Source organism: Cucurbita maxima, unplaced genomic scaffold (assembly GCF_002738345.1).
Source record: "Cucurbita maxima cultivar Rimu unplaced genomic scaffold, Cmax_1.0 Cma_Scf00012, whole genome shotgun sequence".
NCBI lineage: Eukaryota > Viridiplantae > Streptophyta > Magnoliopsida > Cucurbitales > Cucurbitaceae > Cucurbita > Cucurbita maxima.
The window spans coordinates 1548166-1570976 of record NW_019272028.1 but is presented as its reverse complement, the minus strand read 5'-3'; the positions used below and the strand labels follow the sequence as shown (position 1 = coordinate 1570976).

The following is a 22811-nucleotide window of genomic DNA, read 5'->3' as shown; positions in this document are numbered from 1 at the left end:
ACGTGGAACATTTTGGAAAATTCCTTCACATGTTATGGTCGGCCATGTGTGTACAGACATGTCCTCCATGCTGTCATGTCCTAAAATGCTTAGGAGGACGCCCTACAACATTTTTTTTTACCTTAATGGGCCAATCTGCCTTTGGGTTGGGCTTGGCCCAATTTTTATTGAATCCCGAAACTCTACAATACACAAAGCCCACAATAAATACTACAACCCATTTTCCGTACTTATAAATGGGCCAATCTTCGTTTGGGTTGGGCTTGGCCCAATTTATTGTTCCCGAACAAAAATTAATATTTTAAACAAATTTATTCATGGAATTATATTAATAGAAAAGTGACAGGTGTTATGTGGCAGAGGTCGGCCCCGTATCGTTATCCTTCCCCTCGGGTCCATGCTACCAGTTGATCTCTGACGGCGCCCATCTTAAACGACGTTTGTTATCCGTTAAATTCCTGACAATCCACGTGGCATCTTTTGTTTTGTTGACCTCCCCTTGGTCCCACTTCTGCGGGTTTTCTTGGCGTAAAAGGTATCTCACCCCTGAAAAATAATCGATGGCTGAGATTGCTCTATCATCTATGATTTTGGTACACCCAGAAGCACTGGATTAGAAGGATAAAAATGGTAGCTCAGTCATTTCATTAACTGCCACATGTCGCCAATGTAGGATGGCTGGAAATGGAAACCGATTATCCCTTATGTACCAAGATGATATTTAAAAGAAAGTAAAATTACCATTTTAGCCTTTAATTTTATTTAGTTTTTTTTTATTATATAAATCGTAACCTCAAACATTTCGAATTTCGATAATTATTCAGCATAAAACCAATTAAATTAATGAATTTATTAGAATATATATTTAATATATATTAGAACATATATGAAATTATGACATTAAAATATAGTTTATTAGTTAAGAGTCCAGTTCACCGTGAGTAGATATTATATGTTTAATCCATTACATATCGTCATCAGTATTAACATTTTAAAACGTATCTGCTAAGTTTTCACATCTTTATAAGCTATGTTGGTGTCCATTGGGAACTTGGCGTCTGTGCTAGCTCAATGTTCCATGAATGACTCTATGCTAAAATAACCGTTCAAGTCTCCAGCTAGTAGATATTGTTTATTTAACTTGTTACACATAGTTATTAATCTCACAATTTTAAAATACATTTGTGAGGGAGAAATTTTTACCTCTTATAAGAAATATTTTATTCTCCCCTACGGGAGAGGTGAGGTCGGGTAGATATTTGGAAATCATTTTCATAAAAGAAGTAAATAATGGCAACTTTTTCAGAATATTTTGGAAGATATAATGGAATAAGAAGATAAAAAATTGATAATAATAAATTGGGATTATGTAGAGAGAGCTTGGATGGACTAAAATGGTAATTTGAGCTTGGAAAGAAAACAAATAAAATATTGCATTTTTATCATCTTGTTTGTTGGGGTGCTTCCAAGGGAGGGGAGGGCTATGTTGTCCAGAATCGGCTGCACCTCCGAAGACCAATAACAAAAAAGAGAGGGAGAGATGGGAAGGGCGTTCGTGTATGTGATTCTTGGTGGAGGTGTAGCATCTGGATATGCAGCCCTTGAATTTACGAAGAGGGGGGTCTCTCATGGCGAACTCTGCATAATTTCCGAGGAAACTGTCTGCAATTCATTTCCTCCATCTCTCTATTTCCTTTTATTGCTTGCAATGTTTCATTTAAGAATTATCGCGTTTCTTAGGGAGGCACTTACGAGATTCCACTTTTAGTTCAAGATAGGAGTCGACTTTTCTCAACTCAATTCACCCATTCAGCCTTCCTTTTGTAAATGGAAAGATTTCTTTAATCCTTTTTGTTCTTATACTGTTTTGTATGTATGTATGTATTTGTCATCAACTGGAGATATACTAAATTCCATTAACTTGATTGAAATTTTATAGCCTAATATGGAACTAACAGATTACAGATTTGACTGTTTTTGGTACTCGTAATTCTTCCGTATGATTTGAATATCATTAATTACCATATATGACACGGAATTTCTCCGCTGAGTGCTGATTCCCTGTTGTAGTGGAGCATCTGAGTTGGATTAATCATGTAACTAGAGGATAAATTGGTGTCTTTCTTTTTTTTTTTATAAAAGCAGTAAGGTTATATTAAAAGATGCATGTTTGTTGTTTTCTTTCATCTGGTAGCTATGTGTCAAGTGGGAATTATCTTTCATTTTTTATGACACAAAATTTCTTTGAATCTCTGATAGGTTGCACCTTATGAGAGGCCTGCTTTAAGTAAAGGGTATTTACTTCCAGAAGGTAGGACTTCTAATCTTGCTGTATCACTGGTTATTTATGTATCATAGGGTAGAAAAGGAAATTGAACAAACGTCTTCAGTTTGAGGCGACTAAGGCCTTTAAGGATACATTTCTTCCAGAATTGTTGAAAACAAGACGTTTCCTCAGGCATAGGCCAGTTGCTCTGTCTAGCTAGCCTTGTTCTATCTATCATTCTGCAGGATGCTAGTTTTTGTATTCCATCTTGAGTGGCGTCAGAAATAACCTTTTGCCAGTGTTTTTGCTTTTTGGTTTGTTGCTCTATAGGACACATTTGTAATGTAGAATTTTATGCTAATTTGCAGCTCCAGCACGCCTTCCAGCATTCCACACATGTGTTGGCGCTAATCAGGAACGGTTAACGCCAAAATGGTACAAAGAACATGGCAAGTAATTCCTATCTACCTTGCTAGATCTGCAATTCTAATATAAGTAGATGAAGAAAGATTACGAACCATTTGAGCATGCTAATCATTTTCTACTTCTGTTCACCTTTTATTGAGTCATTTCATATCTATTTATACCTTTTACCCTTTGTATATTGAAATGCACATGACTTTAGAACCAGAAATCAAAGGAGAATACGATTGTTTAGATCATTTGTTCTCCTTTCTGCCTTTTCATGTAGATATTAGTATATTTCTTGATTCAGGCAGATATAAGTTGTACAGCCTGGTACCAATTCTCCTTTTGTAAGATGTTGTATGGTTCTGTCTTCTTTTCAGGTATTGAATTAGTTCTTGGGACCCGAGTTATATCAGCTGATGTTAGGCGCAGGACCTTGTTAACAGCAGCTGGAGAAACTATTAGTTACAAGATTCTCATCGTTGCAACAGGTGCTCGGGTATAGAACCAATCTTTTAACGATAGCACAAATTTCCATGTATTCACCCTTAACATTTGCTGATAGTCTATTTTTTTCCCTTTGTTCAGTTAATATCTGAGTTTAAGTGGTCAAAACTTGTTAAGAATCATGGAGATGCATTTCACCAATTAAATAGATCTCAAAGTTCATGGTAATCTAGTAATATTCATAGAATCATAGTTCTTGGCTCAAGTCCTTTTTTTTCTTTTTTAATTTGAGTGTAGGCTTTGAAGCTAGAAGAATTTGGAGTGAATGGATCAGATGCAGAAAATGTATGTTATCTACGGAACCTAACGGATGCAAATAGGCTTGTCGATGCAATGAATTCGTGTTCACGCGGTAATGCTGTTATAATTGGTGGTGGCTACATAGGAATGGAGTGTGCTGCATCTCTAGTGATTAACAAAATTAATGTAACAATGGTTTTCCCTGAAGCACAGTGCAGTAAGTAACTTAATTATGATGCTTTCTTTTATTACTTAGTCATTTAACCCTTCTTGATGTATGCACTATTGATCTGCCCTATATTGTACTATTGGGAAATGAATAGATTATTCCTAAGCTTAAGGATCTTTTTGTCTTTATAGTGCCTCGTCTATTTACCCCCAAGATTGCAAGCTTTTATGAAGATTATTACAAGGCTAAAGGAGTTGAGTTTGTCAAAGGAACTGTCTTGACATCATTTGATATGGATTCTAATGGAAAGGTACTACAGACGCTTCTTTAGTGATTGGGATATAATGAGGTGAAACATTATGCATTTGATGAGAGGAAGAGGAACCAATCCCAATGAAAATTTTGTAGCATTCTTTGATCCTGGATTCCATAAAATTGTTTGTTTCTTGAAGTTTTTCCTGAAGATTCCTTGAGAATGAATGACAGACAGGCTAGACACTGTGAATTCAGAATACCGATTTCGGTGTAGCTGAAGATTTGACTGATTATCTAACCATTTTCAGGTTGTTGCTGTCAACCTAAGAGATGGAAAACGGCTACCTGCAGACATGGTTGTTGTTGGAATAGGAATTCGCCCAAACACAAGCCTCTTTGAAGGCCAGCTGACCATGGAAAAGGGCGGAATCAAGGTAAACGGAAAGATGCAGTCGAGTAACAGCTCGGTGTATGCAGTTGGAGATGTAGCAGCATTTCCAGTCAAGCTTTTCAGTGAAACCCGGAGACTTGAGCATGTCGACTCTGCCAGAAAATCTGCTAGACATGCGGTTTCTGCCATTATGGACCCAGAAAAAACCGGTGACTTTGACGTTGTACCATTTTTCTACTCCAGGGTATTCACACTCTCGTGGCAATTTTACGGGGACAACGTTGGGGAGGCTGTACATTTTGGGGATTTCTCAGGAAACACATTTGGAGCATATTGGGTAAACAAAGGTCACCTAGTTGGATCTTTTCTTGAAGGTGGAACAAAAGAAGAGTATGAAGCTATAGCGATGATCACCAGTCTGAAACCTGCAATTGAGGATTTAACCAAGTTAGAAAGCCAGGGACTGAGCTATGCTATGGCAGTTAGTCGTGAACCACCTCCGACACAAGTCATTAACGTCGGTAGTTCTGGCTCTGGTCTTGGTCCTTACCCTGTTCTAGAAACACCAATGTATAGATGGCATGCGACCGCCGGGGTTATCCTTGCTGGATCGATTGCTGCATTTGCATATTGGTACGGGAGGAGACGTCGCCGATGGTAAGAAGACTCGTTTACCAAGTTGAGGAAGCATCAAGCATTAAAGTTGTGATGATGTACCAATCTTGTTCTTGGTATCATTCATAATAGTAGGGAATATTGAATGTTATATTCAATTATAGAAATAGTAAGTTATAATTTACTTGACGGTGTATTCATTTATTCCATGAAGAGTTTCACACACTTTAAGATGATTCAGTTTCATAGTTTTTTAAGTCGCATCTTCTCTCAAGTGTGAAGGAACTTTTCCTCTAAACTTGAAACAGGGACTTCCATTCCTCGTTGGTTCTAATAACTGAAGACTACTTTTTGATGCAATTAATTTTTAAAGCTAGTATGTAAATAAATTATATATAACACTCTCTCGTAAATCGGGCATTTGGTCTAGTGGTATGATTCTCGCTTTGGGTGCGAGAGGTCCCGAGTTCGATTCTCGGAATGCCCCCTTTTTGTCAACTTTTTATTCTAGGACCATGTACCGATTTTACCCTCAACTGAAGCAGAGCAGCAAACCCTCAGTTGGCAGTAATAAGTGAAAAAGAAGAGGGGTACTTAAGGAAAATAAAATATCAAACAAAACGCCATCTATAATCCAATTCTCCCAACCACTTCCTTATCCTATCTTCTTCCTTCTCCGCATCAGAAGAAGAAAGAAAAATGGCTTCCACACTCTCCACTCTCACCTCCCTCCGTTCCCCACTGCACCTTTCTTATTCCCATTCCTCTTTTTCCACTCAGTCCTCCATTTCCACAACTCTCCAATTTCCTTTTAACCCTTCCTCCACTGCTACCTCCCACCGCGCCACCCTCCTCCGTCCCATTGCCGCCGTGTCAGCCCCTGAGAAAATTGAAAAGCTCGGCGCCGACATCTCCAATCTCACTCTCGAAGAAGCCCGCATTCTGGTCGACTTTCTTCAAGATAAGCTTGGGGTCTCCGCTGCCGCATTCGCCCCCGCCGTCGTCGTCGCAGCACCCGGCGCCGCAGCCGGGGACGCGGCCGCGGAGGCGGTGGAGGAGAAGACGGAATTCGATGTGGTCATTGAGGACGTGCCAAGCAATGCTAGAATTGCAGTGATTAAGGCAGTGAGGGCATTGACAAGCTTGGCTTTGAAGGAAGCCAAAGAACTCATCGAAGGTTTGCCCAAGAAGTTCAAGGAAGGGATTTCGAAAGAAGAGGCTGAGGATGCCAAGAAACAGCTTGAAGAAGCTGGAGCTAAAATCGCCATTGTTTAATGCTGCTGGGGGAAAAAGTGTTTGTTTTAGATTAACTCACTCAGTCTTTGCTGAATTTCCCCTTTTTTTCTTCTTGATGTGAACTGTGAACTCGTCGTTCTGACATATTTCCACTTAGAATCATATTGCTTGCTTTATGTTGCTGCTGTTCGCCAAATCGTTGTCTTCCTCTTATTCCTTGACCATCGGGTCTGTAAAACTACATAAACTTGTCTTGAAATTTCATACAAAAGACCTTTTTTTTTCTAGAGAGAGTGGTTTTAGCTATATCTCACATGAAAAGTCTGTTACCAATTCCCAATTGTTCATCAATCAATTGAACAAACAATGAACCAACAACACAAATGCAAATCAATGGCGAATTGGCAACTTTTGCACACTAAATACACACGACCACGCTCACCAATAGTTTCTTATTTATCAACAAGATAAAATGAAATCAAAATGGCACAGCTACAAGTTATAACGGCTGGAAAGTCAGTCGTCGACGTGATCTTCAGGTGTCTCGTCCACCGTGCGTTTGACTGTAATTACAGGGCACTCGGCATGTTTTGCACAGAATTCACTTACAGTGCCTACAAAGACCCTGCAGACATCGCCAAGCGGATTTTCCAGGCAGTTAGGCTTCCAATGCCATCAAGGAATTAAGTAAAAACAGGCTAAGAAATGATAAATTGAGTCTTATACTTAGAAACAGTAATGTAGAAGAGCTAATACAACTCAAGCACACCTTTTGAACCGGCCAATGCCCCTGCTTCCCACAACTAGAAAATCAGGCTGCACGCGTTTCACCTCGAGGCAAATTACTTCAGTGGGATCGCCCTTCTTAAGCCAAGCTTCACAAGCAACCTACAAAAAAGTATTTCAACAAACAATGAACACGACCAATTGCAATAGAACTTTGTCGGGAAAGAAAATAGTATGTCTAATTATCCAAAAAAGATTATCCTAACATTGCCTTCTTTTTGGTGTTTAAACAGACAATATTATTGTTTGATTTTTCTGGCGTACCAACAGTAGGTAAAGTGTGATCATAATTTTGCATATTTACATTGATAGATCAATCCAGCAGAAAAAGTCGTATAAACAAGGATTACCCCAATTTCATGACATCTATTGACAAAGAACTCCAGTAGTTGAAGCCCTCGTGCATTGTCCCTTTGCTTCAGGTCCTTAAAATCATCAGGTGACGCAAAGATACTATCTACATCGTCAAAACCTACAAGAAATAAAATGAGAAGAGTACTGTTTCGGTTACTAGTTATTTTCTAACATGTGATATGTGGAATCAGTATCATTTTGAAATATGGTGCGTACACTGCCATCCCACACCTCAGTTCCCTTGTAAAAAAGAAGAAAAAATCAGAGAGATGAAAAAAGTCATCAAGAAGGTCAAACTATCGAAACTATTCCAAGAAATATAGCATCATAGTAATACTGTACAAAATATAATCCACATCCTTGAGTCATAGCATAATATAGTACCTTCTAACGAAACCAGTAAACATTATGTTCAGAACTATTATGAAACAGTAAAAAAGGAGATGATCTTTCTCAGAAATGGCCAAAGAATCTAAAATTTTCAAGAAGATGGTAAATGGTTTATACATACATAACTACATGTGTGTGCATATATATGTATAAAACCACACAAGAAAATAGTCTATTCGCCATTTACCTTGAGCAAAATTATGTGCTATCTTAAAGACAAGGGCTTCGAGAATTTTTAAAGTTACTTTGATAATCAAACGAAAAACCAAAAATGATTTAAGTACTTTCCAGCGTCTCAAAAGCTATTCAAACTCATTCTAAGAAAAAACATCCAATTATGGCAAAAAAAATTAGAAACCAAATAGGAGTTAAGGGAAGCACAAACATCATATTGTTTTTGGACAGAGTATTTATAAGAAAAAACGTGCACTAAATGTGATTTGGATGCATGTCTTTTAATTTGTTTTTTTTTTTTTTAATTTAAATTTGGGGCATGTTTGAAAATGGGGCATGTCAAAACCTTACAAGACCAGAACAACAGGCCGTAATATTAGATCGTTGTGTGATAAGACTTGAAGATTAAGAGCATATTTCAAAAACTTTCTAAGTGCTTAAAAGATTTCTTTTTTTCCACATAACACTTATTTAAACACTAAAAATTCAAACAAGCCGTAATATTAGATCAGGAAGTTTTTTGTTTGAGATGCTTGTTATTTATTTGTAGGACATATGATTATATAAGTAGGGGAGAGCGCTTCCTTCGAGGAAAAAGTTGCTTAAAACTGAATATTGCAACGTGAATACATGTATTATACTTGCTGGTTCTACTGAATTTTGTTTTGTATAATTATATAAAAGATATTTCACAGAAATGTGATCGAGTGAAATGTAAAAATTTGCATTAGTCTACAGTTCAAATCATTGTTCAAAATTCTGATACTTTCAAAAGAGTTAGAAAACTTGGATCGCTCTACCATACAAAGTCGTCGGTGAAATACACCAAGAACAAGATAGAGGAAGCTCGTGTCCAATTTGTAGATTCGAAACTCCAATAAATTTTAAAGCGGATAATCCATGATGCACATGCTAATTATCGAAATCAGTCATCAGTGCGATCTCTATATTTCTCAGCGTTTAATTTGCAAGTTCAGATCAAGGACAAAACAAAACTCTAGGGCATAGATCACAAGAAAGACATATAAGCCGTACGTCTTGAATCAAATACGAGACTAAATGCCCTTGTACACCACTTATAGAACAACAATTCCCTTCTATGCTTTCAATCAACCAATATTTCGTCATATAAAAAGTCAGAGTTCATCTAACCAAGTTCAAGATCCAGCAAAACAAGAAACAACGAACAGAACAACATCGCATCTCAACAAAGTCAATCAGCATCAAGCAAAGAGGTCATAAAAGGGAGAAAAAAAAAGAAAAAAAAAAACAAGAAAAGAGTAACGAAATCGAGAGAAGGAGAGCAAACCGTCTTCGTCGGGCACTTGAACATGAAGGAAGAGAAACTTGAAACCGGAGGTGTTGGAACGGACGATCTTCTGGAGAGTCCATTCGAAGGCCCTACTGCTGCTTATGGAAGCGTGTGGATAACCCTTGATGGTTGACTGATTCACAGCAAGCATTATTCGAGTCGGTTCTCCCTCCATTGTCGTCTCTGTAATCGATTTTTCGCGATAAGCCCTCTCTCTTCTAACGATCTCAGTTTCCCTCCAGTCTCGATGCCTAATGCACTGCCTTCTGCCACGTGGACAACCCCCACATTTTTTTTCTCCAACAATTTTGTTTTTATTTTAATCTTTTCACATGGTCAATATTTAATTTAATTTTGAAACTTCAAATCCTAATAAATTTTGGATGAATTTCTTTAATTCAAATTAATTACTACTTTAATCTCATTATATTTCATTTCCTATTAAACACGCCCTTTGGAAAATTTTGTGATATTATTATTGTCTTGTTCCAAGTATATTTATTTTAAGCCCAACCTAAATAATTTTCAATTTTAAATATATATATATTTTAAATTCTTTAAAAGTTGATTAGTGATAATTTGGACATTATAAATAATAATAGTAACGTACCACTCTGGCCCACTTTGTCCTTGCTATTATCTCATACATAATATAATAGAAAAAACAATTTTTTGAAGTGTAAAAACAAGTTAACTTGTAAGTACGATTTATAATTTAATGAGACTGATACAATATGAATGATATCTCTTAATGATAGTTGATAATAAATTTGAAGTATAAATTTAATAGTGATGTAAAACGGTTAGATATATTATAGTGATGTTATCGAATAATTGATGAAGTGCAGGAAGTGAGGAAGAAAAAGGTAAGAGTATACACCCAAAAAATAAGGTTGGATGATGAAATGCACGCTCAAAGGCAAGAGAAGATGCTTGCTTGGTTGCTCACCTCATCAAACCTCTTGGAATAAGAAACAACACAAAACACATTCTAATAAAAGTAAATAACAAAGTAAGGAAATTTCTTTAAAAATGGACATCTCTAATAATAATATTTATATGACCAAAAACAAATTTGTGATTTTGAAAACGTAATAAATAAAAAGAAAAAGAAGGTGAAAAACAAGATACTAAATTAATAATTTACCTTATAACTATACAAATTAGTGATTAAATTTGATTTAATTGGAATTTGGCCATTGATTTGAATTCCCAGTGAAAGAAACTCTTCCAAAACCCAACTGACCCAGTTGATACAACTGCAACCAAATTCTTTCTGCTTCAAATCTCGCACTAAAATTCCCCACCCCTTCTTCTTCTTCTTCTTCTTCTTCTTCTTCTTCTTCCTCGACGGACCCCGGCACAATTTCCGGCAGCCCTTCCTCCCTCGCCGGACCCAAACCAGTTTCCGACGCAGCCGCAGCGCCATCGCATTCCCTTTTCCGGCGAATCAACTTCCTCTTCTTCCTCGCCCGTTGCAGACACCGCCGGCCAATCATCCACGGCAATTTGACGAGGGCCAGAGCCAAGAAGCTAACCACAGAGCAGGGGCAGCAGCAGACAGCGACACAATCAGCCACCAAGCCAGCAGTGCAAGACCGGCAATGCTTGCCGGAGCAGTCAATTAGATCGACCCCATCATCGACGGGGAATCTCCGACGCCGCGTGGGTGGAGATGGGCTTTCTTCCATGTTCTGAAACCTTATTGTTCTTGATTAAAGGCTAAAAAACAGAAAGGGAAAATGAAGATTAGCTGAAAAGTTTTCGGAGTTGGGGAGTAACATAAATTCCCTAGGAAAATGGGTTGATGATGATATTTAAAGTGAAAGTATAGGAATTGAAAGCATAGTTCCTTTCAAAGAAAGAGGGCCCATTGATGTTCTAATTTTACCCCAACAGTTCAACAGCAAAAAAGAAAAAAAGAAAAAGAAAAAAAAAGGGGGTAAAAACAATTTAAGGTATTAATTAATTAGAAGATGAAGTGAGATGCGATGAAGACACTGAAATTATTATAAAGAACCAAAAAAAAGACATTAATAACAAATTTCCATGAATGAAAAAGATGAGGTATGAAATAGGGAATATGAGTGAGACCACACAGTTGAGTTCAGACCCTAAGTTTATGAAAAATATTCCTTCTTTTGTTACTTAGTAAATGCAATTATTATTTTACCTTTCTTACCATTTTGTTACTGACTTTTAATATTATATTTTTAAAAATGGTTTATGAATTTCATGTAAAAAAAAAAAGAAAGAAAGAAATTAAAGTGGATAGTTTGTCTGTTACGGGCAGCAGCAAACAAGGGGTTTTGTTGATTAATATTGAAGAACAAAGAGGAAGCCTGGCTTCTGCTCTCTTCTTATTCACATGGGATGATGGGGTCAAACCCCCCACCCAAACCAACTAAAAAAATCAAACATTGTGACTTTAATTTCCAAAATATAAAAAATAAATAAATTATTTAAATTTTTAAAAAAGTTTCAATAGCACTTTGAACTTAAAGTTTCAAAAATATTCCAAAAATATACTTGAATTTTTATTTTCTTAAAATATTTAAAATGTCTTTAAACTTTTAAATATATAACCACAATTACTAACATTAAAAAGCTTAAAAATAATCTAATAATATTTTTTTTATTTTTTATTTATAAATGTAAAGATATTGATACTACATTAATATTTTTTATTTTTTAGATGCAGTACACAGTTTTAAATTTTTTTAACAAGGTTGAATGGTATTAATGAATTTTTTGCATTCAAAATTACATATTTATTCAATAAACAAATATATAGAAAAAAAAAATATGGGCAGTATTTCTATTTTTGAGAAGAAATACTCCTACATAAAATATAAAAAGAAAACAAATTTAATGGGTTTGATTTTCAAAATACCGAAATATTTATATAGCGCCTCAAGAGTAATTGAACAAGGAAAAAAAAAAAAAAGGAAATAAGAAAAAAAATGGTCGAATAATTAAAAATGTAGAAAAAAAATTTGATTGGACATGGCAAGCATTTCTATATTTGAGAAGAAAACACTCCAACATCCAAACACCACAAATTCAAAAAAGATGCAAAGAACAGAAACAATCTCACGAAATTTGAATTTCATTTGAAATTCAAAAATGTTCCTCAGAAACAAATCTCATTCACAATTCAACGCACAAACACGAAAACCTAACAATTGAACGAAATCGTTAAAAAAAAAAAAAAGAAACAGAGCGATCGGAAAACTGACCGGAAAGGAGACGAAGGCGGCGAGGTTTGTCGATCGGGAAATGGTTCGATCTGGAATGGTGTCTGAAAGGACGATGGATGGATCGTGGTTTGCGGATGAATAAGTAAGTAAGTAATGTGGAATCTGGTCTAAATCTGAAGTCCGCTTCTCTGTCCTCTGCGCGAATTAAATAAAATAAAAAGAAAAATGGAATCGAAATTGATGTTGATCAGAGGCATTTCTTGGATTTTTAAAACGATGATGAAGGAAGGAAGGGTTGGGGATTATAATAAGAGAAGGCTGCATTAAAAAACTGAAGAACTGAAGAAGAGAGAGAGAGAGAGAGAGAGAGAGAGGGAAAAAAAAAAAGAAGAAGAAGAAGAAGGAGAAAAAGCATCTTTGGGGTTGATATTCATGAGTACCGATGGGCAGTGACAGCGAATATTGGGAACTGCTTCTCTCTTCAAATACCGCTTTTTCATTTCTCTTCCACTCCCGGATTCATTTCTTTTTTCTTTTAATTTATTTATTTTAACATTTTAATTCATTTTCTAAATTTCAATGCACTCAATTTTAGAGTATGTCATAATAAATATAATAAAATTTAAATTATAAGTTTAGTCGACCATTAAGTGTGTTAAGGATATTTAGTAATAAATTATAGTTTACCATATATATTATATTTGATATTTTATTATAAGACAAATATTAGATATTTGCCTTATTATCATACGTATCTTTCCATTTATTACTATTTCCATATCCTTATAATTCATTTGATTATAAATAAGATAACTTTCACACCATTTAGATGTGGTGGATTAATCAAACATTCACAAAGTGATTAGGCCATAGGAGCAAATGAGCGGCTTGAAAAAGAGTTGAGTCTTCAGGAACTTATTATGACAGAAACTCCTCTACCACCCAAGTAAAAAGTCATTACAAATAATGCCTAACTGAGTTTTCGACTACATTTTATCGTGGAGTATATTAGTATATTAATAAATTAATATAATGTTGAATAAGTGAAATACTGTTTAATTTGATTTTTAATGGGTTTAAAGTTTGAAATAATAAAAAAAAATGAGAGTTAAAATAATGCATATTGGTATCATATTTTGTCGGTTAATATTTAATATTATAATGCAGGAAGAATTAGAGATGAAGATTAAAAAAAGTAAGGTAAGAGAATTAATTATGTAAATAAAGTAATTGAGGGTTAAATTATTTTAGTGTGCATGGCTGATGCACTCGGAGGGTACGCCGCGGCACGTGCGCCCACAGCCAACCCACCCCCTTGCCTTTGCTTTTTTGACTCACTCTTTTTCTTTGCTTAAATCGGTACTTACAGCTTTCTTAATTAATAATTATTAATTAGTGTGGATTTCCCATACAAACATTTAAATATTTAATATATTCATTAACAATCAATAATAAATTATTAATATTAATGTCTCAACACTAATTGTTTTTTTTTTTCTAAAGTCATGCTAAAAAATTTACTACAAATATTGATATTATAAAATAAGTTTAAATTAATAAATTAATTTTTTTTTAGTAATATACTTAAACTAAAATACAAAATTAAAAAATATTCATAGGCTTTCTAGAGTAACATTAAAATATTTGTAGATGATCTAGAGATATCGACGTAATTACGGTTTTCGTTCATATATTGTCAATTAGATTTTTAAATTTTTTTTATTATAAATGCAAATGGAGTTAACGTTACTTTTAAAATTTTATGAGTATTTTTTTTATTTTAAATATAGTACTATTAGTAAAAATATTTTTGAATTATTTAACGGTATTAATGAAATTTTAATATTAGGTTATTTTTATGGCTTTATTTTTTTTTAAATAATATTTTTGAACGATAAAAAAAAATTAAAAAAATTAAAAAGAAAAACAAATCCCTATGCAAAAGAGTTCCAAAATTCATAAAAATTAGACAGAAAGTAGAGCAAAGCAAAATTGTTCCATAACGAATAAGACCATTCACTAGACATTATGTTATAATTAATGCGTAATAAATGTAGTTTTCATAAATTGTTGAAATGTAAAGTCAAATATCTTTTCAATCTTAAGCCAATCAAATAATTTTTTTTTATATAATAAAAGTTCATTTTAATTTGAGTCTCTCAATGTTTTAAAATATAAATAATGAAATGTGGTCTTATGAAGACCACTTATATGGAAAACAGACCCAACATGGCTGTGTCTGTAACACAAAACAATGACAAAACTTTTCCTATTCATTTCGTTTTTATAATTATAGTATTTGACATTTGAATTTACACTCAAATGATTCGATCATCTTAATAAAGGATGTTTTTACTGCATTAAGAAGAGTAGAGACAACTTTCTATATAAGATTTAGTGAAATCGAACCATGATTTTTTAACTGTGCATATATGTGTTCGTATGATCCAATAACTCGACCAATTCAAAGTATCCAATCCAAATTATAAAAGTTTAACTCGACCAACCCAATACCCTACTCTACTATTGTTTAATATTTAACGTCGGTAACCAGCATTATGGAAACCTAAACCTGCAGAATTACAAATTTGCTCCTTTTGATTAACTCATCGCTACTTTTGATCCCTCATAGTACCATCTCTTTCTCAATCCAACTCTTCCATACGGAAATCATAAAAAAGAGATCTTTCTCTCGATTTAGCCCTATCTCTCGATCAGGGTATTTTAGTAATAGGATCTATATATAAAGAACCCGCAAAGAGATCTTTCTCTCGATTTAGCCCTATCTCTCCGTGAGAGTATTTTAGTAATAGGATCTATATTATAAGAACTCGCAAAGACATGAAGAAGAGGCAGATGGACTAGTATTGGTGGAGGCTATAAGCCAATTATATTCAAGTGGAGTCTCCACCAATATAAGCATAGTGATCATCAATTTTTGCGAGAAATTCTTATTTGATTTATAAAGGGGAGGGGAATATTTTAGTAAGCGTAGGGAGCGCACGACTCCCTCCAGACAGAACATCCACCAGAGATAGCAACGGAGAGGGAGCACGAACCAGGTAAGCCCAACAGGGACTCTATATGAATGATATTTTAAAAAATGGTATACATTTTACATTCTAATGAATGATATTTAAAAGAAAGAATAAAGCATATACTTCCTCATCAAGAAGCTCATTTCTATGATAATCTACTGTAAGTGAAGATTGCAAGTTCTTCTTCCCTTCAATAAAATCTGTTTTCATTCAAACAGCTACGTCCAACGTTACTTCTAGACATTAGATCAGATACCTTCTTGTTCGACAATTGAAATGGTATTGGCGAGTCGATTGGAAGGGTGGTTTCGACTATAGTCTCGACAGGGACTTTGATCTCCACTGCCAACTTCGTTGCCTCGTCGACTGTCGAGATAACTCGGTCGAAGCAAATGTATCTGCCGGAACCATTTTCCTTTAATTCTTCATATACACATACATGTGCTTTGGCCAATTTGGTCACGTCCACTGTTGCCAGTAGACCATTTTTGTACATCTCTCGAGCTCCTGCATTGATATCAATGGAGACTTTGAGTTTGATATGCATAATGTGTTCTTGTTAGTGGAAAATGGAATCAATGAAAGCTTCTGCAGGGTTGTTTGTTCTTGAAGTTTTACCTTTGAGATAAGCCATCGTTGGAGTTGAATTTCTGGAATGGAAGTTGGAGCCAGTTATGAGAGGTGAACAGATGGTGGCCAGTTTTAGGCCACTTTCTTGTGCTATTTTCCATGCTACTTTTTCAGATTTTAGTTTCCCCAAAGCAAACCATAGCTGCATAATCATCAACTGGTTTGTTAGAGCTCCATCTAATCTCAATTCTAAATCTTTCCAAAGTAATTTTGTTTATAATGATGATAAAGTTCATAATGGTTGACCAAGGAGAAAGAAAGGGAGCGACCTTTTTATCTTGGCAGAGCTGGAAACTGCTCCAGCAGCCATGGTCGACAACTCGTGAGGTTCCAGTACTTTCAGGTTGGTCCCGCCAGATGCAAGCAAGGAGAGAAGATGTAAGAACACAATTTCGTACCGTCTCTGTTCTTGCGCACGCCTCCATCACATTCTCAGTGCTCCTCATTTCCACTTCGCTCATTACTTTCTGTGTACAAAGTCCAATCCCCAAATAGCTTTAGAAAACTTTCAATAGTTTCGGGAGAAATAATGCAACAGTCCACAACTACGGAATATTGTCTTTTTTTTCATCTTAACCATACCCTCAAGGTTTTTAAAGCTAGAGACATTTTCTACCCTCAATATTTTGTTCTCCTCTCTAACTGATGTGGGATCTCAAAATCCACCCCTCTTTAGGGCCCAGCTAAGAGAACGACACGGGTAGACACCAGGCGGTATGCCAGCGAGGATGCTAGGCTCCAAAAGGGAGTGAATTGTGAGATCTCATATCAATTGAAGAGGAGAATGAAACACCCATTAGAAGTGTGTGAAAACCTCTCCAACATTGAAGGGAATCCTAAAATGAAAAAGTCTAAAAAGAACAATATCTATTGAGGATTTCGGCCGTTACAATTAACCCATTTTAATCTCTAACTTAACTCAAATTCACCTTTAACTATCACTTTCATCGCATTATATCTAAGAATAAGTGTTTGCATCATTCAATGTTGTTTTAATTTCTTCATCAAACAAATGTATTCTTATATTAGGCTGAATATGAAGTTTGTATCTCTAGTTCTTGAAGTATAAAAAGCAATCGTAGCTCTCAATGCAGAAAACAGATTCAAAACGATCTTATCAGATGTGAGGACGACGGGGAGGGATGGTTCATTCATCAAATAGCAGCAAATTTCTTCCCAAGAAAAGTAAAGAAAAAAACCCTCACCGTATAACCAGAAAGACCAGCAGGATCAATGGAAGAAGAGGTGTGAAAAACGCCCCGGCAACCATTGAAGGCTTCCACTAAGCTATTTACATCTGTAAGTTTCGCCACAACTACAGTCACATTAGGGCGGCCGCTCGTCGTCTCGTCCAATTTGTTCACATCCTCTGCCATTTAGGGTTTCCATTAGTCTATTAATCCAAAAAAAACTACTCTGATCAATCATAAAGTAGTTGAAATTGATCGATTACGCTACTAGATACACGAAATTAAATTCAAATCGAATACTCAAAGAGCTTCAATCACTCACCAGGATTATCAACAATGACTCGAACAGAGTATCCATGAACTAAGAGCTCGTTAACGATGGCGGAACCAAGAAACGAAACGCCGCTAGTTACACACACGACTTTCTCCTCTGCATCGTCAATCAGCTTCGACTTGAGACTTCTGAACTCTTCGCCGTCCTTCCTCCTCTGGATGCCGCCGCAGGCAACGAGCTTGCGGCGGAGCTGCTCCAACTCCGATACCAAGGTTTCCTCAGAACGAAATAAAACACCCATTTCGCCGATTACACTGAAAATCTAGAGGACAGAGAGAGTGAGACAGCGAGGGAAAATTTGTTCGTGGTCGTTAACGTGGAATTTCACGTATTTATATAGAAAGGAAAAAAGAAAAAAAAAATTTGGGGGCGTTCAATTTTGACTGCGGGAAAATAATATTAAAATTAAATATTTTAAAAAGTCGTTGGAATTATTAGGCGTCGGCTCAATCCAATCTTCTTCGCCTCATTTTCCGGGAAGGCGCACACAGATTGGGAAAATAAATAAATAAATAAATATAGAAAATTATGTGAATTTAGGCACGTGCTTTTGTGCACATGAAAATTAAAATATATTTAATAGATTAATGACGTATTAATCATTTTTTAAGTATAAAAAAATAATAAATCAATACTTAAACTACCTCGGAGGATGGAGGAGGTTTGGTATTTTATTTTTTTTATAAATATATTCTATTTTGTTCTCTCTTAAATATTTATTTTATATTAATTGTATATTTTTATTTTATAAATATTATAAAAAAAAATATAGTGATTTTAATCTTATTTTTTAACTAAATAAATAAAAAGTTTATGTCTTGATCTACGTTGACTATTAATTTCTTTTAATACAGTTTAATTATTTTATATTGATAAATGGACGATTATGTTCAATCTTAATTAGTATTTGCAATGGACCTAAGAACAAGCAACTGGGAGCGGGAGGTGGATTGAACTTCAAAGTTTCTAAGTTAGTGCGGGAAGCAACTCGATTCAATTGACCCCAGTCACCCAGCTTTGATTCTTCCTTCCCCATGGAAATTTCGGGTTCCCGCTTTCCGTTCTCCCACAAGCAGGCGTCAATGGAGATTAAGGTATGGTTTACTTGCTCCGGATTCAATTAATCCTTTCTCCACATTTCTTGAAGGAATTCGGGATTTGGATTTTCTCATTTTCCCCTCTAGAAGCTCTGTTCTGAAGGGTTAATTCAAAGGATTCGCGTTTGCCCACAACCTGTTTGCTTTAATGCCGCTGCTAGTTTTATTAGGCTTTTATCAAACAGACTGGTGAGTTGCCTGTTTGCAGATGGGTAGCTTGGATTTTGATGATATAGAAACGAATTTGAAGTAGATAGCTTCTTCCTGCGTGTTATTGTAGAATCGGGTAAAGGGGTTTTGAAGAAAATGCTCAATTCTACGGTTATTTGATTTTGATGAAGCATTACATCTCTTGCAATATTCTACGACTTACATCGTATTCCTATTTTCTGGGCATCTGTGGATTCCAGTGCCTATGTTCTAGTTCTAGTTCGAAGCATTTTACTTGTCATTTTTGGTTAGCTCAGGCAGTAAGTAACCTCATTCATATATCTTCTGCTTTCAGGGAATCAAAACAGATGTAGTCATTTGTCGCCACGATGATCATTTTCTCGTCAGTAGGAGTTTGGTTTTCTTTATTACTACAAGTGCATATGTTTGTTGGGGGTGGATGGGGAAATGGGGTTTTTGGGATTTGTGTTGTTTCCATCTCTGATGTTTGAAACTAATTTTAAGGTTATTGCAACTCAAATTGGGGCAATGGGGACTATGCTGCAAGCCAGGTGAGCAATTCTATTTAAAGGTTTTTGTGATAAAATGTTGAGCATAGATAAAACGTTTATTACCATCTCAAAGATCATTTGTTCAATTCTCCACCCCTACAATTATTGAACTAAAAAAATGCTTGACATGGTATGAGAGAAGGACATGCTTTAATGACTTGATAGTTGTGAGGTCCCACGTTGGTTGGAGAGGGGAACGAAACATTTTTTTATAAAGATGTGAAAATCTCTCCCTAATAGACGCATTTAAAAATCATGAGGCTGACGGCGATACGTAACGGGCCAAAGCAAACAATATTTGCTAGTAGTAGTCTTGGGATGTTACAAATGGTATCAGAGTCGGACACCGGATTGTGTGCTAGCGAGGTCGCTGGGCCCCAAAGGTGGTGGATTATGAGGTCCCACATCGGTTGGAGAAGGGAACGAAGCATTTCTTATAAGAGTGTGGAAACCCTTCCCTAGTAGACGCGTTTTAAAACCATGAGACTGACGGCGATACGTAACGGGCCAAAACGGACAATATTTGCTATCGGTGGCCTTGGGCTGTTACATTGAGATTCATAGGTTAGGTAAAAATAAAATATTTCCATAAAGGTTAAAATATTATGCTACATTAGATGCTTCTAGACATTTATATGTTACCTTCTTCAGGAAGGAGGAGGGGATGGCAATTCATCCAACCTTCTCAGTGTCGACCGTTTTTGGGAAAAGAAATGAGGCAAGTCCGTTACGCTATTGTAGTTTGTTACTGAATTATGCTGTGACTGATACATGAAATTTGCAGCCAATGCTGATCGCTTGTGCACGTCAGTTGATCGAACAAATCAGGTAAACCTTCCAATTCAACATTGTCAAACTTTACGGTCAGAATATGAAGATCTGACTTCTGGACATGTATACGCGTGGACTTCGGAATCTGCGATAACCAAAACATGCAATATTTCTATTAAATAGATAGCCTGTCCTACCGTGAAACAATAGCTACTTGTAAAAGTTTGGGATCTTGACTTGTCTGGTTCTGATTTATGGAAATGCTTCTTTCCATATGTGGGAGCTTTGAGCTTTCTTGGTTGTCCTTCAAGAGATGCTTCTAAAAGATTTGTTTCCTTAACTGGCTTGAGGCTTAGTGAGAGAGTGCTTGGTTCCCTCCTTCGAAACTTCCTGCAAATATCGATAAAACACGTACAAGACAACAATGGACACAAACAACACTGTTATTTGTTCTATTGAGACATTCCAACAAGAGTTCAAGTTTCTCACAAAAACTCACTGAACGTCCTCTTCCATACAACGAACAATCCCCTGCCCACCAACTAAATTTCCATTCTTATCCTTCCTATGGTAAGTTTGTGCGATCGGGGAGGCATAACAGCCCGAGGTCTTTAACCTTTTTAAGTGGGCACTGTGACAAACTAGAAGGGTAGGATCTTTTTGTAGTGATGCTTGGTAATTCCAGATTCTCTGGGAGGGAGAACTTTATGGAAATAAGGGATTTTGACTACTACTACAGACATTTACTTGGAGTAGAGCTACCTGTATGATTTTTAGGATGCATTTATTGGTGTATTGAATATTGGAAGCTTAGAACTTTTACGCCCCATTAAGATGGATATTCAAATAAGGAACAAGAGGACTGGGCTTTGGCTGTAGAGATGGATAGAATTTTTACTGTAAGCTCATGAACTAAGAAGCTTGCATCCACTTGAAATTTGGAAATTTCTGTTGCTTACAATCAAAGGGGCACCCACCCATAAAATTTAAATTCTTTATTTGGGAACTTAGTCATACTTGCATTAATACTTGAGACAAACTCCAATGAAAATTCCTATGGATTGCTGTTTCACCGAGCTGCTGCTACCTATGTATTAAGGATCAAAGAAACTCCGTATTCATCTTCTCAGCAACTGTCCCTTTGCCTTCTTTTTGAGCTTTCCTATAAGATTCATTCAGTTTGTTTGTAACAAGACCCGAAGAGATCTTCATCCTCCTTAACATGTCCCTCGTTGGCAGTTCCTTCAAGAAGGAGAAGAAAATCCTTTGATGCAACTTTTTCTCTGCTTTTTACTGGAATTTATAGCTGAAATGGAACACACACATCTTCACTGATAAGCAACAAAGCATACATTTTATTGTTTCTTGTTTTATCTTGGAGTAAACTTTCTCCACCTTTTTGTAACTATAGCTTATCGACCCTCATGACTAATGGAGGTATTTTCTTAGGTAATCATTTACAGCTAGAATAAGACTTTCTTTTGTAATCTATTTCATCAATCAATGAAATGGGTTCTGCTTCCTATAAAATAATAATAACATGCTGAAATTATTCTTTGTTTCTGCAGTTTATCAGGTTCATACAAGCCATTATTAATCTCTCTTGGCCTCAAAGACCATTCTGTGGTAATTAATCAACCATGTTTTTCTTCCATCATTAGTAAACTGAGTGAGTTTAAATGAATTCTTCCGGCTTTGCAGGAGACCATGAGAGGCATACTTTCTGCTGTGTCTGAGAATAGACTTTGGTAGTATTTGACTTTTGCTCATTAGAAAAAGGGAAAAGAATCTGTTAAAAATTTGCATTAGAACCATGTTCACTTTGGTAAGTTATATATATATTTCTACCTTTTAGCATATCTTTTGGTGGGTGGGTGGTTGGAGGGATAGTTTTGAAGCTTTTATTGGTAAATGATCCCTCCCTCATGTTCGACCTTTTCACAACCAATAAGATGATAGATAATAGACCCAGAGGAGATTTCAATGGAAGATTATACGAGTTAGCTGTTTTTCTTAGTTTCACAATGTATGGATGAAAATTTGAACTTCTAACTCAAAATATGTCTAAATTGGATGTTTTCCATTAGTTATTGCGCTTTTCGTAGGTGACTAAAATCATCTCGGTGTGCATTACAATAGAAGGTTCAAAAGCTAAAAATTTCAAACTATTAAATAATTTCAAGTATGAATATAGGGATATTCACAATCTAAAAAGTAAGCGAAGAGATAAAGGTAAAATTTACCGATTTTGATTACATTTAATAGTACTATCCGGAGGCTAAAAGATAAAATTGTAGTATAAAACACCCCTCAAAACACTCATCAAAGGTATTATCCCAATGAAACAATTGGATTGAAAGAAACACCGGGTTTAGTTACTTGAAACACTGCTAAAAAATCGGGACAGTTTTTCTTTCGGGAGAAAACAAAGTAAAAAAACACAAATTTCATTAATTTCAAAGTTAACATAGGTGATACCAATTTGAGATAACTCAATACACGAACCAATCAAACCACATTTATTATTTTCAAGGTTTTAAGGTCAAGCTCCAACTGTAACATTTGTCTATGATAGCCGTGCTATGGGCTTCAAATGTTGCCCTTCACAACAGGTTCTTGAGAGGACAATTTATTCCATTCCGATGCTGTTGAGAGTACAAATACTTGGTACAACCTATGATCTTGAATGTAAGTCATAAGCAATCATTAGGAATGAAAAGAGCAGA

General features: G+C 35.7%; 6 protein-coding genes and 1 non-coding gene across 12 annotated transcripts; 4 read left to right on the top strand and 3 right to left on the bottom strand.

The window, feature by feature from the left end:
* Positions 1 to 1449: 1449 nt before the first annotated feature.
* On the top strand, positions 1450 to 5110 carry LOC111486955 (monodehydroascorbate reductase 4, peroxisomal-like). Of its 2 annotated transcripts, XM_023134134.1 has the most exons (7): positions 1450 to 1660; positions 2260 to 2311; positions 2635 to 2715; positions 3055 to 3173; positions 3419 to 3638; positions 3782 to 3900; positions 4154 to 5110. In XM_023134134.1, the coding sequence occupies exons 1-7, from the start codon at positions 1541 to 1543 to the stop codon at positions 4895 to 4897; spliced, it is 1455 nt and encodes a 484-aa protein (XP_022989902.1). In that variant the 5' UTR covers positions 1450 to 1540; the 3' UTR covers positions 4898 to 5110. The 2 variants fall into 2 exon arrangements, with proteins under 2 accessions (XP_022989902.1, XP_022989904.1); XM_023134136.1 differs by lacking the exon at positions 1450 to 1660 and having other exon boundaries at positions 2635 to 2719.
* A 156-nt stretch (positions 5111 to 5266) lies between these two features.
* TRNAP-UGG lies at positions 5267 to 5338 on the top strand. The gene has a single exon. It is a non-coding gene; the product is annotated as a tRNA-Pro (tRNA).
* Positions 5339 to 5495: 157 nt separating this feature from the next.
* Positions 5496 to 6283, top strand: LOC111486956 (50S ribosomal protein L12, chloroplastic). The gene has a single exon (XM_023134137.1). It carries the CDS (start codon positions 5551 to 5553, stop codon positions 6124 to 6126), a length of 576 nt encoding a protein of 191 aa, XP_022989905.1. The 5' UTR covers positions 5496 to 5550; the 3' UTR covers positions 6127 to 6283.
* A 43-nt stretch (positions 6284 to 6326) lies between these two features.
* On the bottom strand, positions 6327 to 9343 carry LOC111486957 (universal stress protein A-like protein). Its single transcript, XM_023134138.1, has 4 exons — positions 9101 to 9343; positions 7224 to 7345; positions 6857 to 6975; positions 6327 to 6712 (listed from the first exon to the last, which is right to left on the bottom strand). The coding sequence occupies exons 1-4, from the start codon at positions 9276 to 9278 to the stop codon at positions 6604 to 6606; spliced, it is 528 nt and encodes a 175-aa protein (XP_022989906.1). The 5' UTR covers positions 9279 to 9343; the 3' UTR covers positions 6327 to 6603.
* An 876-nt stretch (positions 9344 to 10219) lies between these two features.
* Positions 10220 to 12765, bottom strand: LOC111486958. Its single transcript, XM_023134139.1, has 2 exons — positions 12343 to 12765; positions 10220 to 10825 (listed from the first exon to the last, which is right to left on the bottom strand). Exon 2 carries the CDS (start codon positions 10792 to 10794, stop codon positions 10285 to 10287), a length of 510 nt encoding a protein of 169 aa, XP_022989907.1. The 5' UTR covers positions 10795 to 10825; positions 12343 to 12765; the 3' UTR covers positions 10220 to 10284.
* Positions 12766 to 15351: 2586 nt separating this feature from the next.
* Positions 15352 to 17815, bottom strand: LOC111487721 (cinnamoyl-CoA reductase-like SNL6). The gene is made up of 5 exons (XM_023135228.1): positions 17484 to 17815; positions 17177 to 17340; positions 16241 to 16438; positions 15960 to 16113; positions 15352 to 15848 (listed from the first exon to the last, which is right to left on the bottom strand). Exons 1-5 carry the CDS (start codon positions 17734 to 17736, stop codon positions 15532 to 15534), a joined length of 1086 nt encoding a protein of 361 aa, XP_022990996.1. The 5' UTR covers positions 17737 to 17815; the 3' UTR covers positions 15352 to 15531.
* Positions 17816 to 18385: 570 nt separating this feature from the next.
* LOC111487705 lies at positions 18386 to 22066 on the top strand. 5 transcript variants are annotated; one of them, XM_023135203.1, is made up of 8 exons: positions 18386 to 18456; positions 18505 to 18589; positions 19098 to 19145; positions 19268 to 19314; positions 19966 to 20032; positions 20099 to 20142; positions 21654 to 21711; positions 21787 to 22066. In XM_023135203.1, the coding sequence occupies exons 2-8, from the start codon at positions 18530 to 18532 to the stop codon at positions 21835 to 21837; spliced, it is 375 nt and encodes a 124-aa protein (XP_022990971.1). In that variant the 5' UTR covers positions 18386 to 18456; positions 18505 to 18529; the 3' UTR covers positions 21838 to 22066. The 5 variants fall into 5 exon arrangements, with proteins under 5 accessions (XP_022990971.1, XP_022990974.1, XP_022990972.1 ...); XM_023135206.1 differs by lacking the exon at positions 19098 to 19145; XM_023135204.1 differs by having other exon boundaries at positions 18401 to 18589; positions 20126 to 20142.
* The last annotated feature ends 745 nt before the right edge of the window (positions 22067 to 22811 follow it).